This window comes from Rhinatrema bivittatum, chromosome 3 (assembly GCF_901001135.1).
Source record: "Rhinatrema bivittatum chromosome 3, aRhiBiv1.1, whole genome shotgun sequence".
Classification (NCBI taxonomy): Eukaryota; Metazoa; Chordata; class Amphibia; order Gymnophiona; family Rhinatrematidae; genus Rhinatrema; species Rhinatrema bivittatum.
This window is the reverse complement of record NC_042617.1, coordinates 198,958,814-198,982,332: the sequence shown is the minus strand read 5'-3', so window position 1 is coordinate 198,982,332 and position 23,519 is coordinate 198,958,814. Positions and strand designations below refer to the sequence as shown.

The window sequence follows — 23,519 nt, the reverse complement described above, 5'->3', positions numbered from 1 at the left end:
GGTTACAAATTTTAACTAATAGATCAGAAATTTCATTTTTTAGTTCATTCAGTACCCTAGGATGCATACCATCTGGTCCAGGTGATTTGCTACTCTTTAGTTTGTCAATCTGGCCTACTACATCTTTCGAGTTCATAGTGATTTTGTTCAGTTCGTCTGACTCATCACTCCTGAAAACCATCTCCGGAACTGGTATCTCCCCAACATCCTCATTAGTAAACACGGAAGCAAAGAATTAATTTAGTCTTTCTGCAATGGCCTTATCTTCCCTAAGAGCCCCTTTAACCCCTCTGTCATCTAATGGCCCAACCGACTCCCTCACAGGTTTCTTGCTTCGGATATATTTTAAAAGTTTTTATTATGAGTTTTTGCCTCTATGGCCAACTTCAATTCAAATTCTCTCTTCACCTGTCTTATCAATGTGATGATTCATCTATGCATTAGGAAATACACTGGAAGAACATAATTTGCCATCCTGGGTCAGACCAAGGGTCCATCAAGCCTAGCATCCTGTTTCCAATAGTGGTCAATCCAGGTTACAGGTACCTGGCAAGTACTCAAAGCCAGGTACTTGTAACGGGGCTTTGGGTACTTGGAAACCTAACAATACTCTTACTGAAATTATATGTAATGATAAAATGATCTTTACAGCTGTACTTTTATGTCTGGGTATTACGATCAAGTTTCTTAATAAATTTGTTACCTTCTTAGTTCTTTAATTTATTAATAGATGTAAAAGCCAATTATCCAAAATCTTGAAATTTATCTTTTCGCCTTTCCCATGGCAAGTTGTGAGCTTCCCTCCCAGGAAATTGATGATTTAAGTGTCCAATCAATCCATGAATCTTCTACCTCTCCAGTAGTTTTCTTTCACCACTCCCTTTCTCCTCATAGTATCAGAATGATACTTCTTGTACTTGTCATCCCCCAAGATCTTTAGCAGATGTTCGGGAACCTTTGTGGGGTCCACGAAAATCTCTTCACCCCTCTCTCCTCTGGCTGGTTGAAAGTCAAATCTCCTATGGATACAGATGATCCCAGGTTCCTTCATAGTAAAGGAAACCTATCTCTTTTGAATGTCAAAACTAAGGCAGAGCCCTTAATTGATGGGAATCCAAAAAAAAAAGAAAATAGAAATCCTTTTACAGGAAAGAGGGGGAAACATATGCGTCTAGGATGGTGAGCTCAGCAAAAGAAAATGTTCTTTAAGGTGGTTCTAAAAAAATAGAAGGCTCTCTTGACTCCACATTCTTCCCAGGTCTCACTTTTGAGAACCTACAGAGGCTTTATCCCTTAAACATAAACCAAAAGATGGGACAGCCATGGAATGTTGCCTTTAGGAAGGGTAACAAAAGTCCTCCAAGGTAAAATGGTGGTCAGAGGATTATATATCTGAGGAGCTCACCATTTACCTTCTCCCACTACCATACTATTATTATGCTTCCTTCCCAAACAAGAATTGATTTAATCCTGAAATGGTAGAGAACCAAAAGGGGCTCTACATATGGATTTTATATGTTGGGCTGATTATTTTATGGATTTTACATGTTGTGTTGAACTTGCTTATTTTATTTTATTTTAGTTTCCTTGTATTATTATTTGTGTTTTTATAGAATACGCTTTGAATTGTGGAGTATGCGGAATACAAATTTTTTAAATTAAATAATAAATTGTGTACAACTCCTTAAGCAATTTTCAAAAGCCCATTTACGCACTTAAAATGGCCTTTATTTGTAGAGGCAGGTATTGCATAAAAGTGGCTGATCTATGGGTGTATTTCATTTATGAAAAATACTTACTTGTGCACATACTTCCAACCACCAGTTCACCCAGACCTTCACCAGTTCCCCTGTACCCTCCATCAGTTTCTGCAGATTCCCCCCCACACACACCCAAAAACTGCAGGCAAAAAAGAAGTCAGATTTAATATCTGCAACTTGAAGAGCAAGTGTAAAAGCATGCAGGCATGTTTGATGATGTATTGGCTCACTCCCTTTATAAAATACATAAATGTGCTTCATCCAAAGCCCAGTCTCAGAACCCGCTCTTTGTATGTGCACAATTTTCCATGCGGAAGTGATAGTCATGAGTACTCCTTCTCTTCTGAAAATGTACTTACCATGCACAGAGGCTACTTATATCTGTAAATGCCAATTTTAAATGCACAAGCCTCATGTAAATCTTTGAAAACTGACCCCTTAATATTAATATTGGCTCTGTTCTTCTGCTTTTTTGTAGTTTATAAACTTCTAAATATGTTGACAAGTTTTACTGTTAACTGCCAGAAAGTTATTGGGACTCAGAATTTGTTGACTTATGGAAAGAACATAGTTGTGTGACAATTTTTATCTTTTGTAGTATATTTATTTTTCTTTGTTTAATATCTTGGCACATGACTAAAAATTGGTCTTGACTGTTGAAAATATGTTTTAATTCTATAAGTTTAGCAGAAGCATTCCTCGGAAAATGAACCATTTTCCGAGGAAAATGAATCATTTTCCGAGAAAATGAACCAGCACTAGCCTCAACATGCTTGCCTATTTCTTGTTTTCTTCTTTTTAGTATGTTTTATGAAATAAAAAGCACTTATGTTTTTGGTTTGTCTGTCCATCTGTGATACTGACTTCACAGGCAGGAAATAGTAATGTGTAGGCAGGCCAGCCAAGAACACAAAGATCATTGCACTCATGGTTCAACTGCATAAATCCCATATTTTCACCAAGGTACCCACCATTGGAAGCAGCAGAGTTGGCAGGGATCTCCAGGCCCTACCAGCCAAAGATGAGCTATCATTGGTGGGATTCCACAGACCCCACCAAAAATAGAAGTAGTGGAGCTGGGAAGGATTCCTCAAGCCCCATCAGTCAAAGATAAGGAGCCAGCGGTGGAAGAAAACCAGGCTGGCAGAGTTCCCAGAGCCCTACCAGCTGAAGATGAGTCAAGATGTGTATCAGGTTTTTTTTTTAATTGTTTTGTGGTTCAGTTCTGGTCGCCCATGGGTAATTTTGTTTTTTCCGCGGTTCGGGATTTTTATTTCGTGGTTCCCGAATTTTGTGTTAGTGCGCACTAACATTTTAAAGTTATCACGCACTAAACAAAATATGAATTTTTATGAAATTTTGTAAAACTTCCTTTCGTTTTTGAGTGCTCCCGAACCATGACGAATTCGACAATTTCGTTGAAATTGTCTAATTAATTTAAAACTAATGCACATCTCTAGATGAGAAGGAGCCATTACTGGCAGAAACACTCTCTTGCTCCCTTACCATACCATCCACCCACATCGATACCCCCTTTAAACATTCCACCCTCACGCACACAATATAAGAATTTGCCATACTGGGTCAGACCGAGGGTCCATCAAGCCCAGCATACTGTTTCCAACAGTAACCAATCCAGGATACAAGTACCTGGCAAGTACTCAAATATTAAATAAATCACTTGCTACTAATGATGGTAATAAGCAGTGGCTATTCCCTAAGTCAACTTGATTAATAACAGTTTAAGTACTTCACCAGGAACTTGATCAAACCTTTTTTAAACCTAGCTACGCTGCCTTAATCATATCCTCTGGCAATGAATTCCAGAGCTTAGTTGTACGTTGAGTGAAAAATAATTTTCTCCTATTTGTTTTAAATGTGCTACTTGTTAACTTCATGGAGTGCCTCCTAGCTCTTGTATTATCTGAAAGAGTAAGCAACCAATTCACATTTACCCGTTTTAGTCCTCTCTTGATTTTATAGAACCTTATCATAACCTTCGTCAGCTGTCTTTTCTCCAAGCTGAATAGCCCTAACCTCTTTAGCCTTTCCTCTGAGGGGAGTCATTGCATCCCTTTTATCATTTTGGTTACCCTTTGATGAACCTTTTCCAGTGCAACTATATATATTTTTTTGCTATGCAGTGACCAAAATAGCACACACTACTCAAGGTGCGGTCTCCCCATGGAGCGACAGAGGCATTATGACATTCTCTGTTTTATTCACCTTTCCTTTCCTAATAATTCCTAACATTCAGATCGATACTCTAAGGCCGCGGTAGAAACAGTGCGGCAGTGCTGGGCGCACCCTCGTTCCCCGCACGCACAGTTCTCTTCACCTACCGCTCGATACTCTCTTCAAATTGCATGCAAATGCATGCAGCGGCTGCGAAGCGTTAGGCAAGCGTTAGGCCCGTGCAACCCATTTTACTGTATAGGCGCTAATACAGTGCCTATACAGTATCCTGGGTGCGCTGGTACCTGTCATTTCAAATGTCATTTCAAATGAATTTGAAATGACAGGCACCAGGAAGTGGATGGTTCCCCCCTTCCCGAAGCAAGGCGCAGGGCGAAAATTAAAACGAGAATAAAGTGTAAAAAATGGGGGTAAAACCAAAGGGAGTAAAGTGTAAAAAACCATGGACGACCTCCATATTAATATTGCAGCGTAAGTTGTTTATATATATGTATAAATACCTGTCACTTTCCTGTCACTTTCCGAATCCCCCAGGCGTGCGGTCATCGAGGCGGCGGCGGGAGCCGGCGGGCGGATGGGCGCCCGTTCATCCAGGCGGCGGTGGCGGGAGCCGGCGGGTGGGTGCGCGTTGGATCCAGGCGGCGGTGGGAGCCGGTGGGCGGGTGGGCGCGTGTTCGATCCAGGCCGCGGCCGGAGCGAGCGGGTGGGCGTGCATTCATCCAGGCAGAGGGAGCCGGCGGCGAAAGCGGCCTCCGGAGGCTGCTTTCGCCGCGGGATCCCTCTGCCTGGATGAATGCACGGCCCCCGCCGGCAGTGAATGAATGCCCGTGCAATTTTGGCACTCAATGCAGTCACATGCCGTGACGTCAAGCGTCGTGACGTCACGCCTTGAGCGCCGAAATCGCACGGGCATTCATTCACTGCCGGCGGGGGCCGTGCATTCATCCAGGCAGAGGGAGCCGGCGGCGAAAACGGCCTCCGGAGGCCGCTTTCGCCGCCGGCTCCCTCTGCCTGGATGAATGCACGCCCACCCCGGCCGCGACCTGGATCGAACACGCGCCCGCCGGATGAACGGGCGCCCACCCGCCCGCCGGCTGCCTGAAACCAACATGTGCCCACCCGCCCCCCGGCTCCCGCCGCCGCCCGGATGAACGGGCGCCCACCCGCCCGCGACCTGGATCGAACGCGCGCCCAACCGCCCGCCGGCTCCCACCGCCGCCGCCACCGCCTGGATGAACGGGCACCCACCCGCCGCCGCCTGGACCCAACGCGCGCCCACCCCGCCGCCGCCTGGATGACCGCACGCCTGGGGGATTCGGAAAGTGACAGGAAAGTGACAGGTATTTATACATATTTTTGTTTTTTTACACTTTACGCTGCAAATATATATATATAGAGGTCGTCCATGGTACATTCTGCTATGTAGCTGTTCGAACACCACACTAACACCAAGTAGAGGGTAGGCGGTAAACTAACACGTTAAGGCCGCGGCAAAATAGCGGGTTACTAAGGAGATAATCTGAGCGTGCGTCACAGTATCGGAGGGGAATAGCTAATTCCTTCATTAAACAGCTAATTTGTTCATTTACATATCATTTACATGCTGGGTGCGGAAAGGGTTATGCGTCTGTTTTAAGAAGCGCTAAGGACGCGTGAAACTGGAGACTGTATAGCAGGATCACCTTACGCGTCCGAATTGTGCGCCCACAGTGAGTTACGGACGGGAAATCTTCAACCGCACGTTACAGTATCGATCTGATTGTGTTTGCTTTTTTGATAGCTGCAGTAAACTGATTTCAATGATTTGTCCACTATGATGCCCAGATCTTTTTCCTGGGTGGCAGCTCATAATATTGAACCTAACCTTGTGTAATACCTCATTACACATTCAAACCTTCCTCCCCCATTCAAATTCCATTACCCCCTCCCTGGGGCAAAACACAGACACACACACAGACAGACACTTGGAATAACTGTGACATGCATTTGCAGGGCCTAGAGTCATCAAGCAGGCTCTTTTAATTTATGCAATTCTAGACTTGTTTTCTGTGCCCCTTGTTATATCTGAGTTAAAGTCAATGTAGTTTGCACCAGCACAGTCCTGTCTGGAATTCAGACTTTATTAGCTGTGATTAAAATAAGAGTGGACTTTTATTGGGGATAAAACTCAGTGAATACGGTCAGGTTCCAGCTAGGCTGGAATCTTAGAAGTAGCCTGGACGAAAAAAGGTGAAATTAAGTATTTACTTTTCAATGAATTCATGCTTAAAATGAGTATCTGTTATGGGTTAGACCTTGTCCAAGGAAGGCAGTATTAAAAAATATTAAAATACTATAAATTTAAGGGGGCTAGTTAATATGCATTGGTAGGAGTCAATGATTAGTAAGTCTGAAATTTAAATATATATAACCAGATTTCTCTTTTTAAACATTACAGCCCAATATCACATGTGATGATACTCCATCAAAATCCTCATTTCAATCCCACCTACTTTTAAATCTTCTCAGTCCTGGCCGTGCAGCCTTAACTCAAAGCTTCGTATTTGTTTTTCGTTGTTGGTTGTAGGGACGGCTCATGATGTGTGCATAGTGCTGCATATATCTGGTTTCCATTATACAAATCATGATAATATAGTAACATAGTAATGATGGCAGAAAAGAATCAGCTGGCCCATTCAGTCTGCACAGCAAGCTTCTTTTGGTAGTATCTGCCATGCTGTGTGGGTTACCCTCATGTTTCCCTTAAGGGTATTAACTACTGCTTCATGAAGTTATCCCCAAGCCTTATGATAAGGGTAGTAATATTTACTTTAAAAACCAAGCCACTGTCAAACCCATAACAAAATTACTGCTAGCAACATTTTTACTGGGTGAGGGGCCTTCTTGATGATTCATACAATGCTGCTTGACGTTCTTTGCTTTGGGATTTGGCCGTAGAAGCCACCTTGTGCTTTCTCCTTATGTCTATGTGTCAGTACCACAGACCATAAAAGTCAGGGCCCATGTTGCTTGTCATCTGTATCCAATTCCTCTTTCTCTGTCCTCCCACGAAATGAGGAACATAAGAAACATAAGAAACATAAGAAAATGCCATACTGGATCAGACCAAGGGTCCATCAAGCCCAGCATCCTATTTCCAACAGTGGCCAATCCAGGCCATAAGAACCTGGCAAGTACCCAAAAACTAAGTCTATTCCATGTTACCATTGCTAATGGCAGTGGCTATTCTCTAAGTGAACTTAATAGCAGGTAATGGACTTCTCCTCCAAGAACTTATCCAATCCTTTTTTAAACACAGCTATACTAACTGCACTAACCACATTCTCTGGCAACAAATTCCAGAGTTTAATTTTGCGTGGAGTAATAAAGAACTTTCTCCGATTAGTTTTAAATGTGCCCCATGCTAACTTCATGGAGTGCCCCCTAGTCTTTCTACTATCCGAAAGAGTAAATAACCAATTCACATCTACCCGTTCTAGACCTCTCATGATTTTAAACACCTCTATCATATCCCCACTCAGTCGTCTCTTCTCCAAACTGAAAAGTCCTAACCTCTTTAGTCTTTCCTCATGGGGGAGTTGTTCCATTCCCCTTATCATTTTGGTCGCCCTTCTCTGTACCTTCTCCATCGCAACTATATCTTTTCTGAGATGCAGCGACCAGAATTGTACACAGTATTCAAGGTGCGGTCTCACCATGGAGCGATACAGAGGCATTGTGACATTTTCCGTTTTATTCACCATTCCTTTTCTAATAATTCCCAACATTCTGTTTGCTTTTTTGACTGCCGCAGCACACTGTACCGACGATTTCAATGTGTTATCCACTATGACACCTAGATCTCTTTCTTGGGTTGTAGCACCTAATATGGAACCCAACATTGTGTAATTATAGCATGGGTTATTTTTCCCTATATGCATCACCTTGCACTTATCCAGATTAAATTTCATCTGCCATTTGGATGCCCAATTTTCCAGTCTCACAAGGTTTTCCTGCAATTTATCACAATCTGCTTGTGATTTAACTACTCTGAACAATTTTGTGTCATCTGCAAATTTGATTATCTCACTCGTCGTATTTCTTTCCAGATCATTTATAAATATATTGAACAGTAAGGGTCCCAATACAGATCCCTGAGGCACTCCACTGTCCACTCCCTTCCACTGAGAAAATTGCCCATTTAATCCTACTCTCTGTTTCCTGTCTTTTAGCCAGTTTGCAATCCACGAAAGGACATCGCCACCTATCCCATGACTTTTTACTTTTCCTAGAAGCCTCTCATGAGGAACTTTGCCAAACGACTTCTGAAAATCCAAGTATACTACGTCTACCGGTTCACCTTTATCCACATGTTTATTAACTCCTTCAAAAAAGTGAAGCAGATTTGTGTAAAGCCATGCTGACTTTGTTCCATTAAACCATGTCTTTCTATATGTTCTGTGATTTTGATGTTTAGAACACTTTCCACTATTTTCCTGGCACTGAAGTCAGGCTAACCAGTCTGTAGTTTCCCGGATCGCCCCTGGAGCCCTTTTTAAATATTGGGGTTACATTTGCTATCCTCCAGTCTTCAGGTACAATGGATGATTTTAATGATAAGTTACAAATTTTTACTAATAGGTCTGAAATTTCATTTTTTAGTTCCTTCAGAACTCTGGGGTGTATACCATCCGGTCCGGGTGATTTACTACTCTTCAGTTTGTCAATCAGGCCTACCACATCTTCTAGGTTCACCGTGATTTGATTCAGTCCATCTGAATCATTACCCATGAAAACCTTCTCCATTACGGGTACCTCCCCAACATCCTCTTCAGTAAACACCGAAGCAAAGAAATCATTTAATCTTTCCGCGATGGCCTTATCTTCTCTAAGTGCCCCTTTAACCCCTTGATCATCTAACGGTCCAACTGACTCCCTCACAGGCTTTCTGCTTCGGATATATTTTAAAAAGTTTTACTGTGAGTTTTTGCCTCTACAGCCAACTTCTTTTCAAATTCTCTCTTAGCCTGTCTTATCAATGTCTTACATTTAACTTGCCAATGTTTATGCTTTATCCTATTTTCTTCTGTTGGATCCTTCTTCCAATTTTTGAATGAAGATCTTTTGGCTAAAATAGCTTCTTTCACCTCCCCTTTTAACCATGCCGGTAATCGTTTTGCCTTCTTTCCACCTTTCCACCTTCTTTCCACCTTTCTTAACGATGTTGCAGTTCCACCTTTCTTAACGATGTTGCAGTTGCATCAAAAGCATCAAGACTATTGTTTGAAGGTAGTAATTCCCATGCCTTTTGTTAAGGGTAATAACTACTGCTCTATGCAGGTTACTCCCATGTACCCTTTCCTTCATATCCCTTCTCTAAGGATCCATAGTTTATCCAATGCCCCTTTGAATTTGTTGATTGTTTTCTTCTTTACTACCTCCTCCGGAAGGTGAGGAACAAGAAAATAATAATTATAATATTGCTTAATTTTTTAATAAGATTTTTTTTATGTATGTGAAGAAGTTTATATCAGTCAGGGTTTCCCTTTCAGGGAAATAGCTCATCCATTCATTTAATAGAAACATTCTTAATTTTTTCACTGCTAAGATGCTTGCAACCTACATGGAACATTTTACCTGCTGTGTGCTTTGTCACTGTCTGTCTCCCAGATGATTGAGTTGTACAGCTCTGGAAAGAGCAGTGGAACTCTAAGGAAATAAATGCCAGGCTCGAGGACTTTATTGCAAATCCTTCCACATGATTACCCACCTCTGATCTTGATAGATTCCCCTGGATCAGTCTTAACTTCCCGCAAACTGGGCAGGCTGACTTTCTAGCCATCATATTGCAGATGGATCTGTTTACTGTTGTCACCTGTGAACGTGGTACTCCTATACAGACTGCAGACCACATTGCTGCAGAATGCTTCTACTCATTACTTGTCATTTCTAAAGCGCCAATAGACAAATGCGGTGCTGTACGCATGGCTCTATTTTCTGTTATCTTGGCAATCTCTTTGTGCTTCACAACCTATCCCAAGACTGACTTTGTTCTCTTCCATCTAAAATATGAAATTGTTATACTGATATATTTTAACTAATTAATTATTTATTTACATATATTTCTATTCCACAATTCATTACCAACAAATGTTGGAAATAGATCGCAGCATTCTGCTGGTTATTCTGTCATGTCTGTCAGTGGACCTTCCACCAGGAGGCACTCTAAATGGTGGAAGGTGCACTGTGCAAAGACATTATGCTCTGTCTGCAAATCCCTATAGCATTGGAAAACAAGCTGCAGGACCAAGGAGCAACCAGGAAGATGCCCCATGGGATGGGAAGAAAAGCTGTGGGTCAGAGACAGGTAGCAGGGATGAAGGGGCAGCAAAGACGAGGACAGATTCAACAGGAGGAAAGAAAGGGGATGTATAGTATTGGGGGACAGTGCTGGTGTTGGTTTAAGGAAGTAGAAACATTGGGGCGGATTTGAAGAGGGTTACGCGCGTAAACCTTTTAAAAGCCTCCTGCACGCCGAGCCTATTTTGCATAGGCTCAGCGACGTGCGCAAGCCCCAGGACGTGTGTATGTCCAGGGGCTTGAAAAAATGGGTGGGGGGTGGGCGGGCTGGGGTGGGGCGGGGCCGGAGCCTCCAGGCACAGAGGTCATTTGCCGCTCTGCCCGGAATCGCGGGCCGGCCATCGCCGGTGCGCGCAACCTATGCCTGCCCGGAGGCAGGCGCAACTTAAACATTAAAGGTAAGGGGGGGCTTAGGTAGGGCTGGGGGACGGGTTAGGTAGGGGAAGATGGGGGGTGGGGGTAGAAGGAAAGTTCCCTCCGAGTCTGCTCCGATTTTGGAGCAGCCTCGGAGGGAACAGAGGAAGGCTGCGCGGCTCGGCGCGTGCAAGTTGCACAATTGTGCACCCCCTTGCGTGCGCCGACCCTGGATTTTATAACATGTGCGCGGCTGTGCGCGCATGTTATAAAATCGGGCGTAGATTTGTGTGCACCGGGTTGCAGGCACAAATCTACACCCGCGCATAGTTTTTAAAATCTGACCCATTATTTTCCTACCGCTTTTTTCTCCCCTAAGCAAAGTGGCTATTTCTTCCATGGACAGGGGGTAAGTAGCACTCACTAGAATTGGCCAATGGTAGAAATCAAATATATTGTTGCTGCCAAACAACAAGACCTGTCAATGAAGTTTATGGAGAAGTTCTCTAAATTTGAATATGCTTTCTATTAATTAGTTAATGAAATGAACCAATATTTATCTTTTCTACTTTTGTTGGATTTTAACATTTAAATGAATTATGCATCAGACAACCCAATTAATGCCAAGTAGTTTCGGCTAGTGTGTGTGTGTGTGTGTGTGTGTGTAATGATATTTGTATACCACCTGCCCAAAATCCACAAACCAAGTAAGCCAAACCAATTCATCTATCTGGTATCAACACAGAGATTTTCCTGACTCACCGAATCCATTTTGAAACTACTGGTAACAACTACAAGCAGCTTCATGCAGGGTATCAGACATCAAGGATTTTCATAGAAACCTCAGTAGAACTGACACCAGCATCCTAATCACCATGGATGCTGGTGCCCTCCATGGTGGTGCCTGCCAGATATTTCTGCAGAGAAAGGTAATGAAAACTTATTAAAAGGTAATGAAAACTTATTAAAGGGACTGGCGAATTCAGGAGTCGTTTCTCTGATCTGTAGAAATTTTCTAAGATCACAGGATGAAGCCTAGTCTCTGTTTCCTGAATGAAGGGACTGAGCATCTCATTTGTCTTCAGGGCATGAGTACAAGATTTTTGTGCCCTCCTCTTGTAAAGCATGTTCTCTGTGTGCTGAGAAATAACTTCTGATGATTATTCCATAGAATCAAGTTGTGCAGTCTTGAGCAGAAAGGTGATGGTTTTGCCTTATTTTGAAATGCTCTAGGAGTGTCTCTTGGAGAACAGAAGTTTCATTTGCAGTAAAAGTTGCAACCGTGAATAACGTCGTTGAAAAGTCTCAGACCACAAGTTTGCACAAAGCTGCCATCCCAGTGTTTACTTTGGACAACAGAGACTCAGATGACATTTTATCATTATTTTGGATTTCGTACAGCACTACCAAATTAACTTTAGAGTTTGCATAGTGAGATGTGGTGTGGAATGCTATTTAGTCTAGTCTGCTGAGTTTTTATGTTACCACAGTGGTCACAGAAAGAAGCGAGTCCAGCGCCTCTCTGTAGTAAGTTGTTGTAAAGAGTTTATTTCCATCATGTCTTATGTCTGCTCACGTTCCTGTCTACATCTGGCAGTCTTCTTTAGACATGTGAAGTCATGAGCCAGATCAGCAGTCTTTCTGATTTGTACTGGGTTCATCTCTGTTTTACAAAGTGTTTTAATTGTTGGAATAATCACACGGTTTAAAATTAGATATGGCGTGCCAGGGTAATAATTCACATATGATAATGGATTCTAGTAGACAGACTTTAGAGCTCTCTTTGTGCCATACCACACAGTCAGATTCTTTCTTTGCAAGATTGTGGGATTGTGAAGCATCAGCCAAGGTCAGCAAAGGATGATCGGATTGACTTCCTTGGATAGTACATAGAAAGAGATGATTTCCTTATGCAGGAATCCAGTTTGAAGTGTGAACAGTAGAGTAACCAAAGGACAGCCAGCCAGGGAAGGGGTTCACTATAAACTGAGTATTTAGTGACAGGCTTATCCAGGGTTGCTGTGGGAAGGTTGTACTGGCAAACCGAGGCTTCGTCGATAAAGTTGCCTCTTGCACCCAAGTCCAGAACTGCTGCGGGGTATGCACCTTGGTATCATGAAAGGTGAGGTAAACTAGTACAAGCAACTGAGGAGAGTATGAGGGCCAGCCTAGGGTTGCCTCCAATCAACATTAGGCTCAGAAGTTTCCTGTCTTCTTGGGCCGCCAACATCTCTGCTTTTCTTCCTCATTGAGTTGGGCCCTGTCAAGTTGCATGGGCTCTTCTGAGGAGGGAGTATACGGGATGTCTCTGGTAGGGACCAGAGGATATTGAAACTTGGGCACCAGCCTGAAGTTCCATCAAGCACTCCCTCTCTCTGGCCCGCTGTTGGAAGCGGAGATCTACTTGAATAGTCAGGGTGATAAGATTCTCTAGTGTGAGCGGCAGGTTCCAGCCAGCTAGCTCATCCTTGATGCGCTCTGCAAAGCCCTGCCAAAAGATGGTGGTAAGACCGTCTTTGTCCCAATGGAGTTCCAAGGCTAGCATCCGGAATTGGATGGCAGTCTTCCACCGTGCGGGTGCCCTGTCTGATGTGGAGTAATTCAGTGGCCGCAGATGAAGCCCACCCAGGCTCGTCGAATACCTGTCTGAATTGTTTCAGGAAGTTGTCCAGAATCCTCACCAGGGGGTTGCTCTGTTCCCATAAAGGTGATGCCCAGGCTAGAGCAGGGCACACCAGGAGAGAAAGCATAAATGTCATCTTAGCTCAGTCCAAGGGGAAGCTGATGGCTTGCAGCTCGACGTGCATCCTGCACTGATTAATAGTCTCAGCAGGCTTTAGGATCCCCTTCATACCTGAGCAGTAGTAGTAGATATGGCATGAGTCCAGATGCCGGGTGGATGTGGCTGGAGAAGGTGCCAATATGGGTGCAGGCACATGAATTGCATAGACTCCATTCAGGCCACCAGGCCTTGGAATATGCTGGTCATATTATTGAGCTGATTTTACTGCTGCTGGACTTGGAGAGCCAACTCTGAGATAGCCTGAATCGAGGACGAGTCCACTGAGCTCATGACCTCAGCAATCTGCCACGGATGTGAGCCCTTGGGCTGTGGCATGGTTGACACAACTTAACAGGTGAACCTATTAGGCCCACGCCAACAGCAGGTAGATTTGTTCTTACCAGAACTGGATCTAGGGCTTCACCTATATATAAACCAATTCCCCGCAAAATGAGCCCTTGGGTTCCAGGGACCAACAGAGCTTATAAAGAATACTGTAAAGAGCAGTCAAATGAAGTTCAGTTCCGAACAGAGGTCAGGTCAGGCAGTGAGCAAATGGGGTCCAGGCCAAGGTCAGGGGCAGACAGCAGGAAAGCAGTGTTCAGGTCCAGGCCAAAGTTGGGGCAGGCAGCAGTCCAGAAGAGTAGTCAAGTCCATAGGATCAGAACTAGGAGTCAGACAGAGATGGACAGACAAGACAAAGGCAAGGCACTGGGGACCAAGACACAAATAGGGCAAGGGAAGGCGACAAAGCAGAAATGAGGCAAGGTGACAACGAGGCTAGACAAGGCAAAGAAATGCACAGAGACAGTAAGCAACATGCACTGCAAGACAGGAGGACCGGTTGCTGAGGCTGGAGTTTAAATACCCAGCCACGTGACATCATCACTGAGCGCCAGCAGTTCCATTTGCCACTGCAGGGCCTACAAGAATTGATGTATGCCTAGGGAGACCCAGGAACATTGCGGCGTCTTGGCTACATTCATAGTAGTCAGGGGTAAGTGCAGCTGGGTGCGGGACATCCCACAGCTATCCAAAACCATTAGAATTACCATTGTTTTGTGAATGATGCCTGATTTTTTGTTCCCTTTTAAGGATTTAAGTTCTAGCTAGTTGAAAACTATAAATGAATGTTTAACTCAGATTGCCTATTGGTTTCATAACCATAAGATTAAGCTAAATGTGGGCAAGTTGAATGTTCTTCTGCTGGAAAAGATGGAACCAGCAGTGGATCCCCAGGTGGTTGTAAATGACATCACTTTGCCAGTTCACTCAATTTTACACTGTGACTGATTTTAATATCAGAATTGGCTATACACCCCCTCCCACCAATAGGTTGTAGTGATGTTGAAGTCAGCCTTTAGATGTTTGAGGATGGCTCAGCTGTTAGGATCATTGCAGGTTTAAGCCCTGTCACTACCCAGGATTGGATTACTGAAAGTCAGTCCTTCTGGAATTGTCCCAGAGGACTGTGAAGAAGATGCACTTGATCCAAAATACTGCCACTCGAATCATAGAAGGCTTAAAGGAAAGGGACCATATTTTGCCAATATTTAAGTGCCTTCATTGGATGCCCATGGAAGTGAGAGGAGTAAGATTTTGGTTCTTAATTTTAGGTCCTGATTTTCAGAAGCATTTATGCACATAAAATCCAGGTTTATGCATGTAAATCACCTTTTGAAAATTACCGGGTCGGTGGTACGTCTAAAAGTGCGCACAGAAGCAATTTTTGCATATACATTTACTGGAAAGAGGCATTTCTGGGGGGCAGGAAAAACATTTATATGCATACTTTCAAGTTTTAAAAAATGTGTAAATGTGTAATGTGTGTGTGCATGTTTATACCTTTTCCCAGACATGCGTAAATGAGTGTGCATAAGCTGCGCAGAGTTCTACATCCACCCACTAAGGGGTAGATTTTCAAAACTTACGCGCACGCGTCCATGTGCGTGCGCTACCGGGCGCGCACATATGGACATGCGATTTTATAACATGCGCGTGCTGGCGCGTGCATGTTATATAATGCCAGGTCAACGCGCGCAAGGGGGGGGTCAAGTTTAGCAAATACGCGTGGCAACTCATCGGGGCCTTCCCCAATTCCCTCCCAGTCCGCTCCAATTAAGGAGCGGACTGGGAGGAAACTTCCCAACCCCCTAGCCTAACATCCCTGCCCTTTCCCCTATCCTGCCCTCCCCCTCCCCCTCCCCCTATCCTATTTTACCTTTTGCTTCTGCCTCGGAGCAGGAGCAAGTTGCACGCTGTGCTGAGTGCCTCTAGCCCTGCCCCACCTCTCCCCGCCCCCCCCCGGATCGCCCCTTTTTCAAGCCCCGGGACTTACACACATGGCCCAGTGCATGTAAGGCCGGGCCACACGCGTAAATCCCGGGCTTTTATGTGTGCCGAGGTTTGAAAATCTACCCCAAAGTTTCAAAGCACATTTATGTGCATAAGTCTGCTTTGAAAATTTATGATGAAGTCTGCGTGTACTTTCTACATGCAGTCTGTTATAAAATGACCCTTATGAAGGGCTGTCAGACGCAGGACACTGGGTACTTAAGTTGTCTTGGTATACTCCAAAGCTAAGGGCCTGATTTACGTAGTTTTTCTCCCATTCTGTGTCTCTGGGAAAAATGTTTATTAAATGAAGCCTTAAGATTGATATTATCCCAGAAGAAGCTATGAATGATTCCTGGTCCGTCGGAGTACATCTAGTTAAGACTGCAGGGTGGTCTTTTTCTACGGTGGCACCTAAATTGTGGAATTCTTTTTCAGAGGATGTCAAAACTTGGTTATTTAGGAAATCATATTCTCAAGTTTGAGATGGAGATTAAGGTCAGATGGTTGTAAAATTAGCAGGAAGAAATTTTAGATTTATTATATTGATATATTATTTATAAAAGATTGTTAGGATAAATGCTTTATATTGTATTTTATTATTTTTATATGTTTTTGATAAAATTGTAAATTGCTTTAAGCTGTTTTGTACTGAAGCAATGTATAAATCTAAGAAATAGATAACAAAGCTTACATTTTACTGGAAAAATCCACCGAAAAGTATATTGAGATCATAGTCCAGTTTGCCTCCTTTCATCAGATTTTTTTTTTTTCTTTTGCACTGAGATTACCTGTTGAGCTCTTTTCAGGACTGATTTCAGAATGAAGGGTTTATGTTTTGGAAATATCAAAACACGGAGAGATGTTCAGGGATGCTCTTCCAGGATGAAGGAACTGGCTTTTTGTTTTTTTTTTCAATTGACATTCTCTCATTAGATGCATTTTATTTTAAACCATATGATGGTCCTTTGAGAAAACATTTAAAGTGTTTCCCTGAGGGTCTTCCTGATCTCATTAGAGGTGGCCAAATGCTTCTGACACACTAGTGTCAAGTTTCAGAGACAAAGCTTTATGGCCTTGTCTTCTTCTCGGGCTACTGAGCAGAACTGCAGAGTGATTTGTTTCAGGTTGATAGTTTCCTGCTAATTATTTTCTGTGGGAGGAGGTTGCAGTTTTAAGACAGATTTGGGGAACTGTTCATACAAAATAGTTGCAGTTTGTTGCATTTTCTCTTATATGTTTAGCAAAATGTACTGTTTAATTACAAATGTGTGATTTTTTTTTTTTCTGTGCATTTTTTCTCATAGAGCCAGAGAAGACTAAATGCCAGCGCCACAGAGAGTCTGCTTTAGGCTTTGGGGACCCTGGATTGCCAAGGGGGCCTCGGCCTGTGGGTCAGTTTGTTCCCACGTGTGATGAGTATGGGGAGTACACCCCTGTGCAGTGCCATGCGAGCACTGGGCAATGTTGGTGTGTAAACAGAGAAGGCAATGAGATCGATGGTACCAGAAAAGGCCCTGGAATTAGACCCCCATGTAAGTTTGCCTTACAAAACTAATAAGTCCTGTACATCCTGAGCAAAGTGCTGTGTATCAGGCCGATACAGTACGGTGCACTCCGGTGGAGCGCACTGTTAACCCGCGTTTGGACGCGCGTTTTGGACGCACTAGCTTTACCCCTTATTCAGTAAGGGGTAATAGCGCGTTGAAAATGTGCGTTCAACCCCGCCCCCCCCCCCCCCGAACCTAATAGCGCCCGCAACATGCAAATGCATGTTGATGGCCCTATTAGCTATTTCCGTGCGATTCAGTAAGTAAACATGCAGCCAAGCCGCACATTTCACTTTCAGAAATTAGCACCTACCCAAAGGTAGGCATTAATTTCTGCCGGCACCGGGAAAGTGCACAGAAAAGCAGTAAAAACTGCTTTTCTCTACACCCTCCGACTTAATATCATGGCGATATTAAGTCGCCATGATATTAAGTCGCCATAAAAAATTTAAAAAAAAATAATTAAAATCAGCTCGCGGGTTGAAAACCAGATGCTCAGTTTTGCTGGCGTTCAATTTCCGAACCCGTGGCTGTCAGCGGGCTCGAGAACCGACACCGGCAAAATTGAGCGTCGGCTGTCAAACCCGCTGACAGCCGACGCTCCTCTCAAAAAAGAGGCACTAGGGACGCGCTCTCCCGCGACTTTTACTGTATCGGCCTGTATGTGATTAATAGTTAAACTGTACCGGAGTTTCAGAAGCCAGGTTTGTGAACACAAGATGGAAGTGGTCTGTATTGTATTTTTATATACTTGCTTTATGCTTGTTAATTTCTTTTTATATTTAAAGATATTGATGGTTTGTTTTTATTGTTTTCTCGTACTGTGCTTTGAGTGTTTTTTTCTACTAGCAAGCATAAAATAAAAATTATTTTTCCATTTAGTTGATTCTTTATAACTCAGTACATAGATGTGCACGTAACAAAAAAAAAATGTAGACTTTTAGTATCTGCTCAGTGTTGCAAGCTATTTATCGTGTAAAATTATTTTCTTCTGAATTAAAGCTGTAGATTTAAGAATGCTTTGGGGTATGCAGTGTATCTCCAGTTTATTGCCATGAACTGCTTTCCATTTGTCATCACAGGTCTGGACACTGTCACTCATCCTCCTCCTGTTGGACCCACCGTTCGACCTAGTTTAGTTCCTTTGCCCCCTGGAACACATTTGATTTTTGCCCAAAGCGGAAAGCTTGAGCATGTTCCACTGGAAAGGGAGAGCATGAAGAAAACTGTTGCGAAAACTTTACTTCATGTTCCTGTAAGTACTGAACTGCGCAATACTGATTTGTTATTTGCTGGCTCAATTATGTCTTAACGGTTCGGCCCCTGAGAGGGATTGTTTAGCTTAGAGAGGTTATTCCTAGGGACAGAGGGCCAAAGAAATAAAAACAGATTATACACAAAAAAAAAAAAAAATAGACAAGAAGAATTACAGAATTTTCAAGAGTTTACAGGTTTTGTGCTGCCTTTTGTAGGCTCTTGCAGATTTGTATTTCTTCCTGTTTCTTTTCCATATCTTTGTCCTTCCCAATGCAGCCTGTTGGAAAAACACGGGACCGTGTCAGGGGACTAAATTTTGTACATTGTGTTTGGATAAGACATTCTGCTTGTCTTATTAAATCTGAGATTTTGAGGACAGCTTTAGAATTTTCCTTGGCAATATCTTTTGATTCTCTGTAAATGTCATTCCCTGTACGTACCTGGATCAGTCACCAATCCAGCAGAGGGAGGCAGAGAAACATTCTACTGACTCTGACGTATACCCTGGGGTGCCACCTGCAGTCCATCAGTATTTCTCTGTCTCCCAGCAGAGGTGGACGTGCCTAACCCTGCAGTCTGTAGTAGTTTTTGTTTTCTAGTCAAGTAGTTTAGGAGTTAATCTTTCTTAGGTTCTCTATTTCTCTTTGTGAGAGTTTGTTCTTTTTATTTGTTATTTTTAAAAAAAAAAAGTGTATTTTTTTCTTCACAGCCATCTCACTGCCTCTTGGAAGGTTGAGAGGTCCTGAAGGGACTATCCCTCCTGGTTCTGAGGCCGCTGGAGTTGGGGAGGTTTTATACCCAACAACCTCTCCTGGTAGGGGTGATACCGGGGGGGGGGGGGGGCCCGGCTCACTCAGCCTACTTGGAGCAGCTCCCGGGGTCCGCAGTGTTTTGGTCAGGTAAAAAAAAAAAAATTTCCTATTTTCACGACAGCTGTTTCGCGATTTACTTACCTTTTCGGTGTTCAGCGGTGCCATGCCTATTTATTTTCAGCCGGGGTTTATTTTATATTTTCATTTTAATTTCGTGCCGTTTTTTCTTTACAATGCCGCGAGGTGCGTCTCTCCAGAGAGAGTCTCTGTTCCGCCTGCCTCCCCGGGGGGGAAGGTTCGTCTATTTTACCGGCGAAAGAAGTGACTCTGCCGCCTCGTGCGGCCCCGAAACCTCGGCGCGGCTGCTCCCCTACCCCGGACCCATTCCATTGCAGTGCAGGAACGGAAGCTGTTTTATCTTCTTTGAGGGCGGCGACACAGCAAATTATTCAGGGAGCTCCAGACCCGCCTCCCTTGTCGCCACAGCCGGCGGTCCCTGGGGGGGACAAGCCGCGAGATACAGGGTATGCTTATCTGATGAGAGCCTGGAGGAGATGTCAAATTCTTCTTCTTCTTCTCCCCTCTCAGGGGATTTTATTTGTTTTCTTCGGAAAGCTTATAAGTCCAGGAAGTTTCATAAAAAGCACAGGGATCACTCATCTGGAAAGGGTCTAAAGCCCCGCTTCTCCAAATGGGCGAGACCTAGCAATTTTGGGGCTGGGTAAGCTCCAAAGTGTCCCCTTCGTTCAGGCCCGGATCAGTCTATTTTTTCTACTTCTGAGGATTCTGAATATGACTCTTTGCCTGTCCCAGATAAGTCCCTACTGGATGGGGATCTCGGTGGAGATCCTGCTTTGGGCAGTAGTACTGACCCTCACATAGCGGATGGGGATGACCCCAAAGTAGTACGCCTTTTTAGAAGGGAGGAACTTAGGTTATTTATTTATTTATTTATTTAAAATTCTTTTGATATACCGATGCTCAAGACTAGTGTCTTATCGTACCAGTTTACATTGAAACAAGGGGTAACCAATTAACTAGGAAGATAAAGTTACAATGAACAGGGGTTTACAGAGTGGGAGAGTTGAGATAAAAAGCATATGTGTAACATAACAAAGTTTAACATAACAAAGTTTAACATAAGGAACGAATGTGGCAAGCTTTGACAATAGCTTAATCTTTAGGTCTATAAAACTGCAGGCACGAAGGTGGGGGCGGATCTGTGAAAATGAAGTGCAGGTCTGTGCTGTTAGAAACGTGTCTATCAAGGGAAGGCTTGAGTGAACAGCCACGTTTTTAGTTTCTTTCTGAATGAAAATGGGCATTGTTCTTGCCGGAGTTCCGGGGGAAGAAGATTCCAATGATACAGTCTGGCCGTGGACAAGGTTCGTTTCTGGATGGAAGTGTGACTAGAGGATTTGTTAGGGGGGGCTTGGAGCATTCCTTTGTAAGCCGATCTGATCGGTCTTGTGGAAACGTGAAGTTCGAGTGTTATTTTGAGTTGTAGAGTAGATCGGTGATAGATGTTTTTGTGGATGATGGATAAGGTCTTAAACATTATTCTGTGGTTGATCGGTAGCCAGTGTAGGTTTTTTAGGATTGGTGTGATGTGGTCCTTGCGCCGAGAGTTAGTAAGGATCCTTGCTGCGGCATTTTGAAGCATCTGTAGTGGTTTCGTGGAGGCGGGCAGAAGGCCAAGGAGGAGTGCGTTAGTCGATCTTTGAAAACAGTATGGCTTGTAGTACTGACCGGTAGTCTTGAAAGTGAAGGAGAGGTTTTAGTTTTTCAGGACGTGAAGCTTATGGAAGCATTCCTTGGTGGTGGTGTTGATGAATTTTTGAGGTTCATTCTGGTGTCAAGTGTGGCTCCTAGATCTCTCACATGGTTTACAAATGGTGAGAGATGGAAAGTGAGGGGGTTGTTGTCCTTAGGAGAGATGAATAGAAGTTCTGTTTTAGAAGTGTTAAGAACTAGATTGAGACTTGAGAGTAGACTATTGATGGAGCTGAGGCAGTTGTTCCAGAAGTGCAGGGAGCTGGAGGTGGCATCCGCGACGGGGATTAAGATCTGTACATCGTCAGCATATACAAAATTCGTTAAGTTGAGGCTCTCTAGATGCTGGCATAAAGGTAACAGATAAATATTAAACAGTGTGGGGGATAGCGAGGATCCTTGGGAGACGCCATGGTTGGAGTGGATGGGTTGGGATTCTTTATCATTTATTCTCACCTTGTATTTCCTATTATTGAGGAAGGATTCGAACCATTTGAGCGCCAGGCCTGCGATGCCGATTTCCATTAGACGGTTGATGAGAATTGCGTGGTTTACCGTGTCAAATGCTGCTGAGATGTCGAGAAGGGCCAGAAGGTAGGCTTGGCCTTTGTCTAGGCCCATTAGGATGTTGTCAGTTAAAGATAGTAGGAGCGTTTCCGTGTTTAAGTGTTTACGGAAACCGTATTGCGATGGGAAGAGGATGTTGTAGGAATCTAAGTAGTCTGTGAGTTGGTTGTTGATTAGTTTTTCCATTAGTTTGGCGATAATTGGAAGATTTGCTATAGGGCGAAAGTTTGAAAGGTTGGTTGGATCCAGATTAGGTTTCTTTAATAAAGGTTTTAGAGAGGCGGTTTTCAGAGAGTTTGGAACGTATCCTTGTGTCAGGGAACAATTTATGATATCTGCCAGTGGTTTGGTTATGGTGTTTGGGATTGTAAGCAGGAGTTTGGTGGGTATTTGATTGGATGGGTGTGACGATGGCTTCATTTTCTTGATTAAAGATTCAATTTCCAGGGCAGATGTGGGTTCAAATGATTCTAGAAGCGGTTTGGGTGTGGAAGGGGATGGTTTGTAGATGGGTGGGGGTTGGGTGTTTGAATTAGTCAGTGGTGCCAGTAGGTTGTGTATTTTCTTCTCGAAGAATAGTGCCAGTTCTGTGGATTTGTTTTGGGCTTCTTCTTCTGGGATGGCTGTTGGAACGGGTGTAGTGAGGGCTGATACATAAGAAAATAGTGTTTTTGGATCGTACAGGAAGCTATGTATTCTTTTGGCATAAAAATCTCTCTTTGTGCGTAATATGGTGGTCCTGTAGATGCTCATAGCGGTTTTCTAATTGGCTAGGAGGGAGGGTGAGGGATCTTTGCGCCAACGTTGCTCTTTGTGTCGTAGGTCTTGTTTGAGATTTTTCAGTGTTGTAGAGAACCAAGGTTTCTTGTTTGAAAGAGCTGGGTTGATTTCTTTAGAAGTCAAAGGGCAGATTTTGTTAGCTACTGAGAGAGTGATGTTAAGCCATGATGTCAAAGCAGTGTCGGCGTTGGTGAGATCCAAATTGGGTAGGTCCTTGGCGAGGTTTGAGCTAAGGTCATCCATTGAACATGGTTTTCTGAACCATATTGTTGATTTGGGAATGCAGGGAGTCTGTTTTCTCTTTATAGATAGTTCGGTAGTGATCAATGAGTGATCTGACCAGGGGATGGTCAGTCCTTTAATTCTGGCAATTTTACTGGAATTGGGTCTGGAAGCTCCAGCAAAGGATTCTCGGATGGGTAATATCGACCCAGTATTGCTAGGCCTTAGGGGTCCGACATCTTTTCCTTTTCATATTTCTCTCACTGACCTTTTGTACTGGGAGTGGGACACTCCTGAATTAGGTCTTAAGGTTATACGAGCTGTAGAGAAGTTGTATTCATTACCTGAGGAGGCTTTGGAAATTTTAAAATTTCCCAAAGTGGATGCTGCTGTGTCAGCTGTCACTAAGAGGACGACTATTCCAGTGATGGGAGCTACGGCTCTTAAAGATCTACAGGATCGTAAACTGGAGGTTCAGCTCAAGCAAATTTGAGGTTTCTGCTCTAGGTGTACGGGCGGCCAAGTGTAGTAGCTTGGCTTTGCGAGCTGGCCTGTGATGGGTCCAGGCATTGCAAAACAATTCTTCCCTCTTTAATGAGGAGGTAGCACAAGCTGGTAGATTGGAGGCTACAGTTGCTTACAGTGCAGATGCTTTATATGATCTCATCAGGACCTCGGCTCGCTCTATTGTTGCTTCAGTATCGGCTCGCAGACTCCTCTGGTTGAGGAATTGGTCTGCAGATGCATCCTTAAAAGCTCAGCTAGGGGCTTTACCCTTTAAAGGCAAATTGCT

The 23,519-nt window shown here is 43.7% G+C and overlaps 1 protein-coding gene across 2 annotated transcripts in view; it reads left to right on the top strand.

Annotated features, from left to right (window-relative positions):
- NID1 (nidogen 1) overlaps nt 1-23,519 on the top strand; it is a 201,589-nt gene that overhangs the window by 129,686 nt on the left and 48,384 nt on the right. For both annotated transcript variants that reach the window (XM_029594103.1, XM_029594102.1), the window contains 2 exons: nt 17,073-17,300; nt 18,398-18,570. In XM_029594103.1, coding sequence (XP_029449963.1) covers nt 17,073-17,300; nt 18,398-18,570 — 401 coding nt within the window. The remainder of the gene's footprint in view (nt 1-17,072; nt 17,301-18,397; nt 18,571-23,519) is intronic.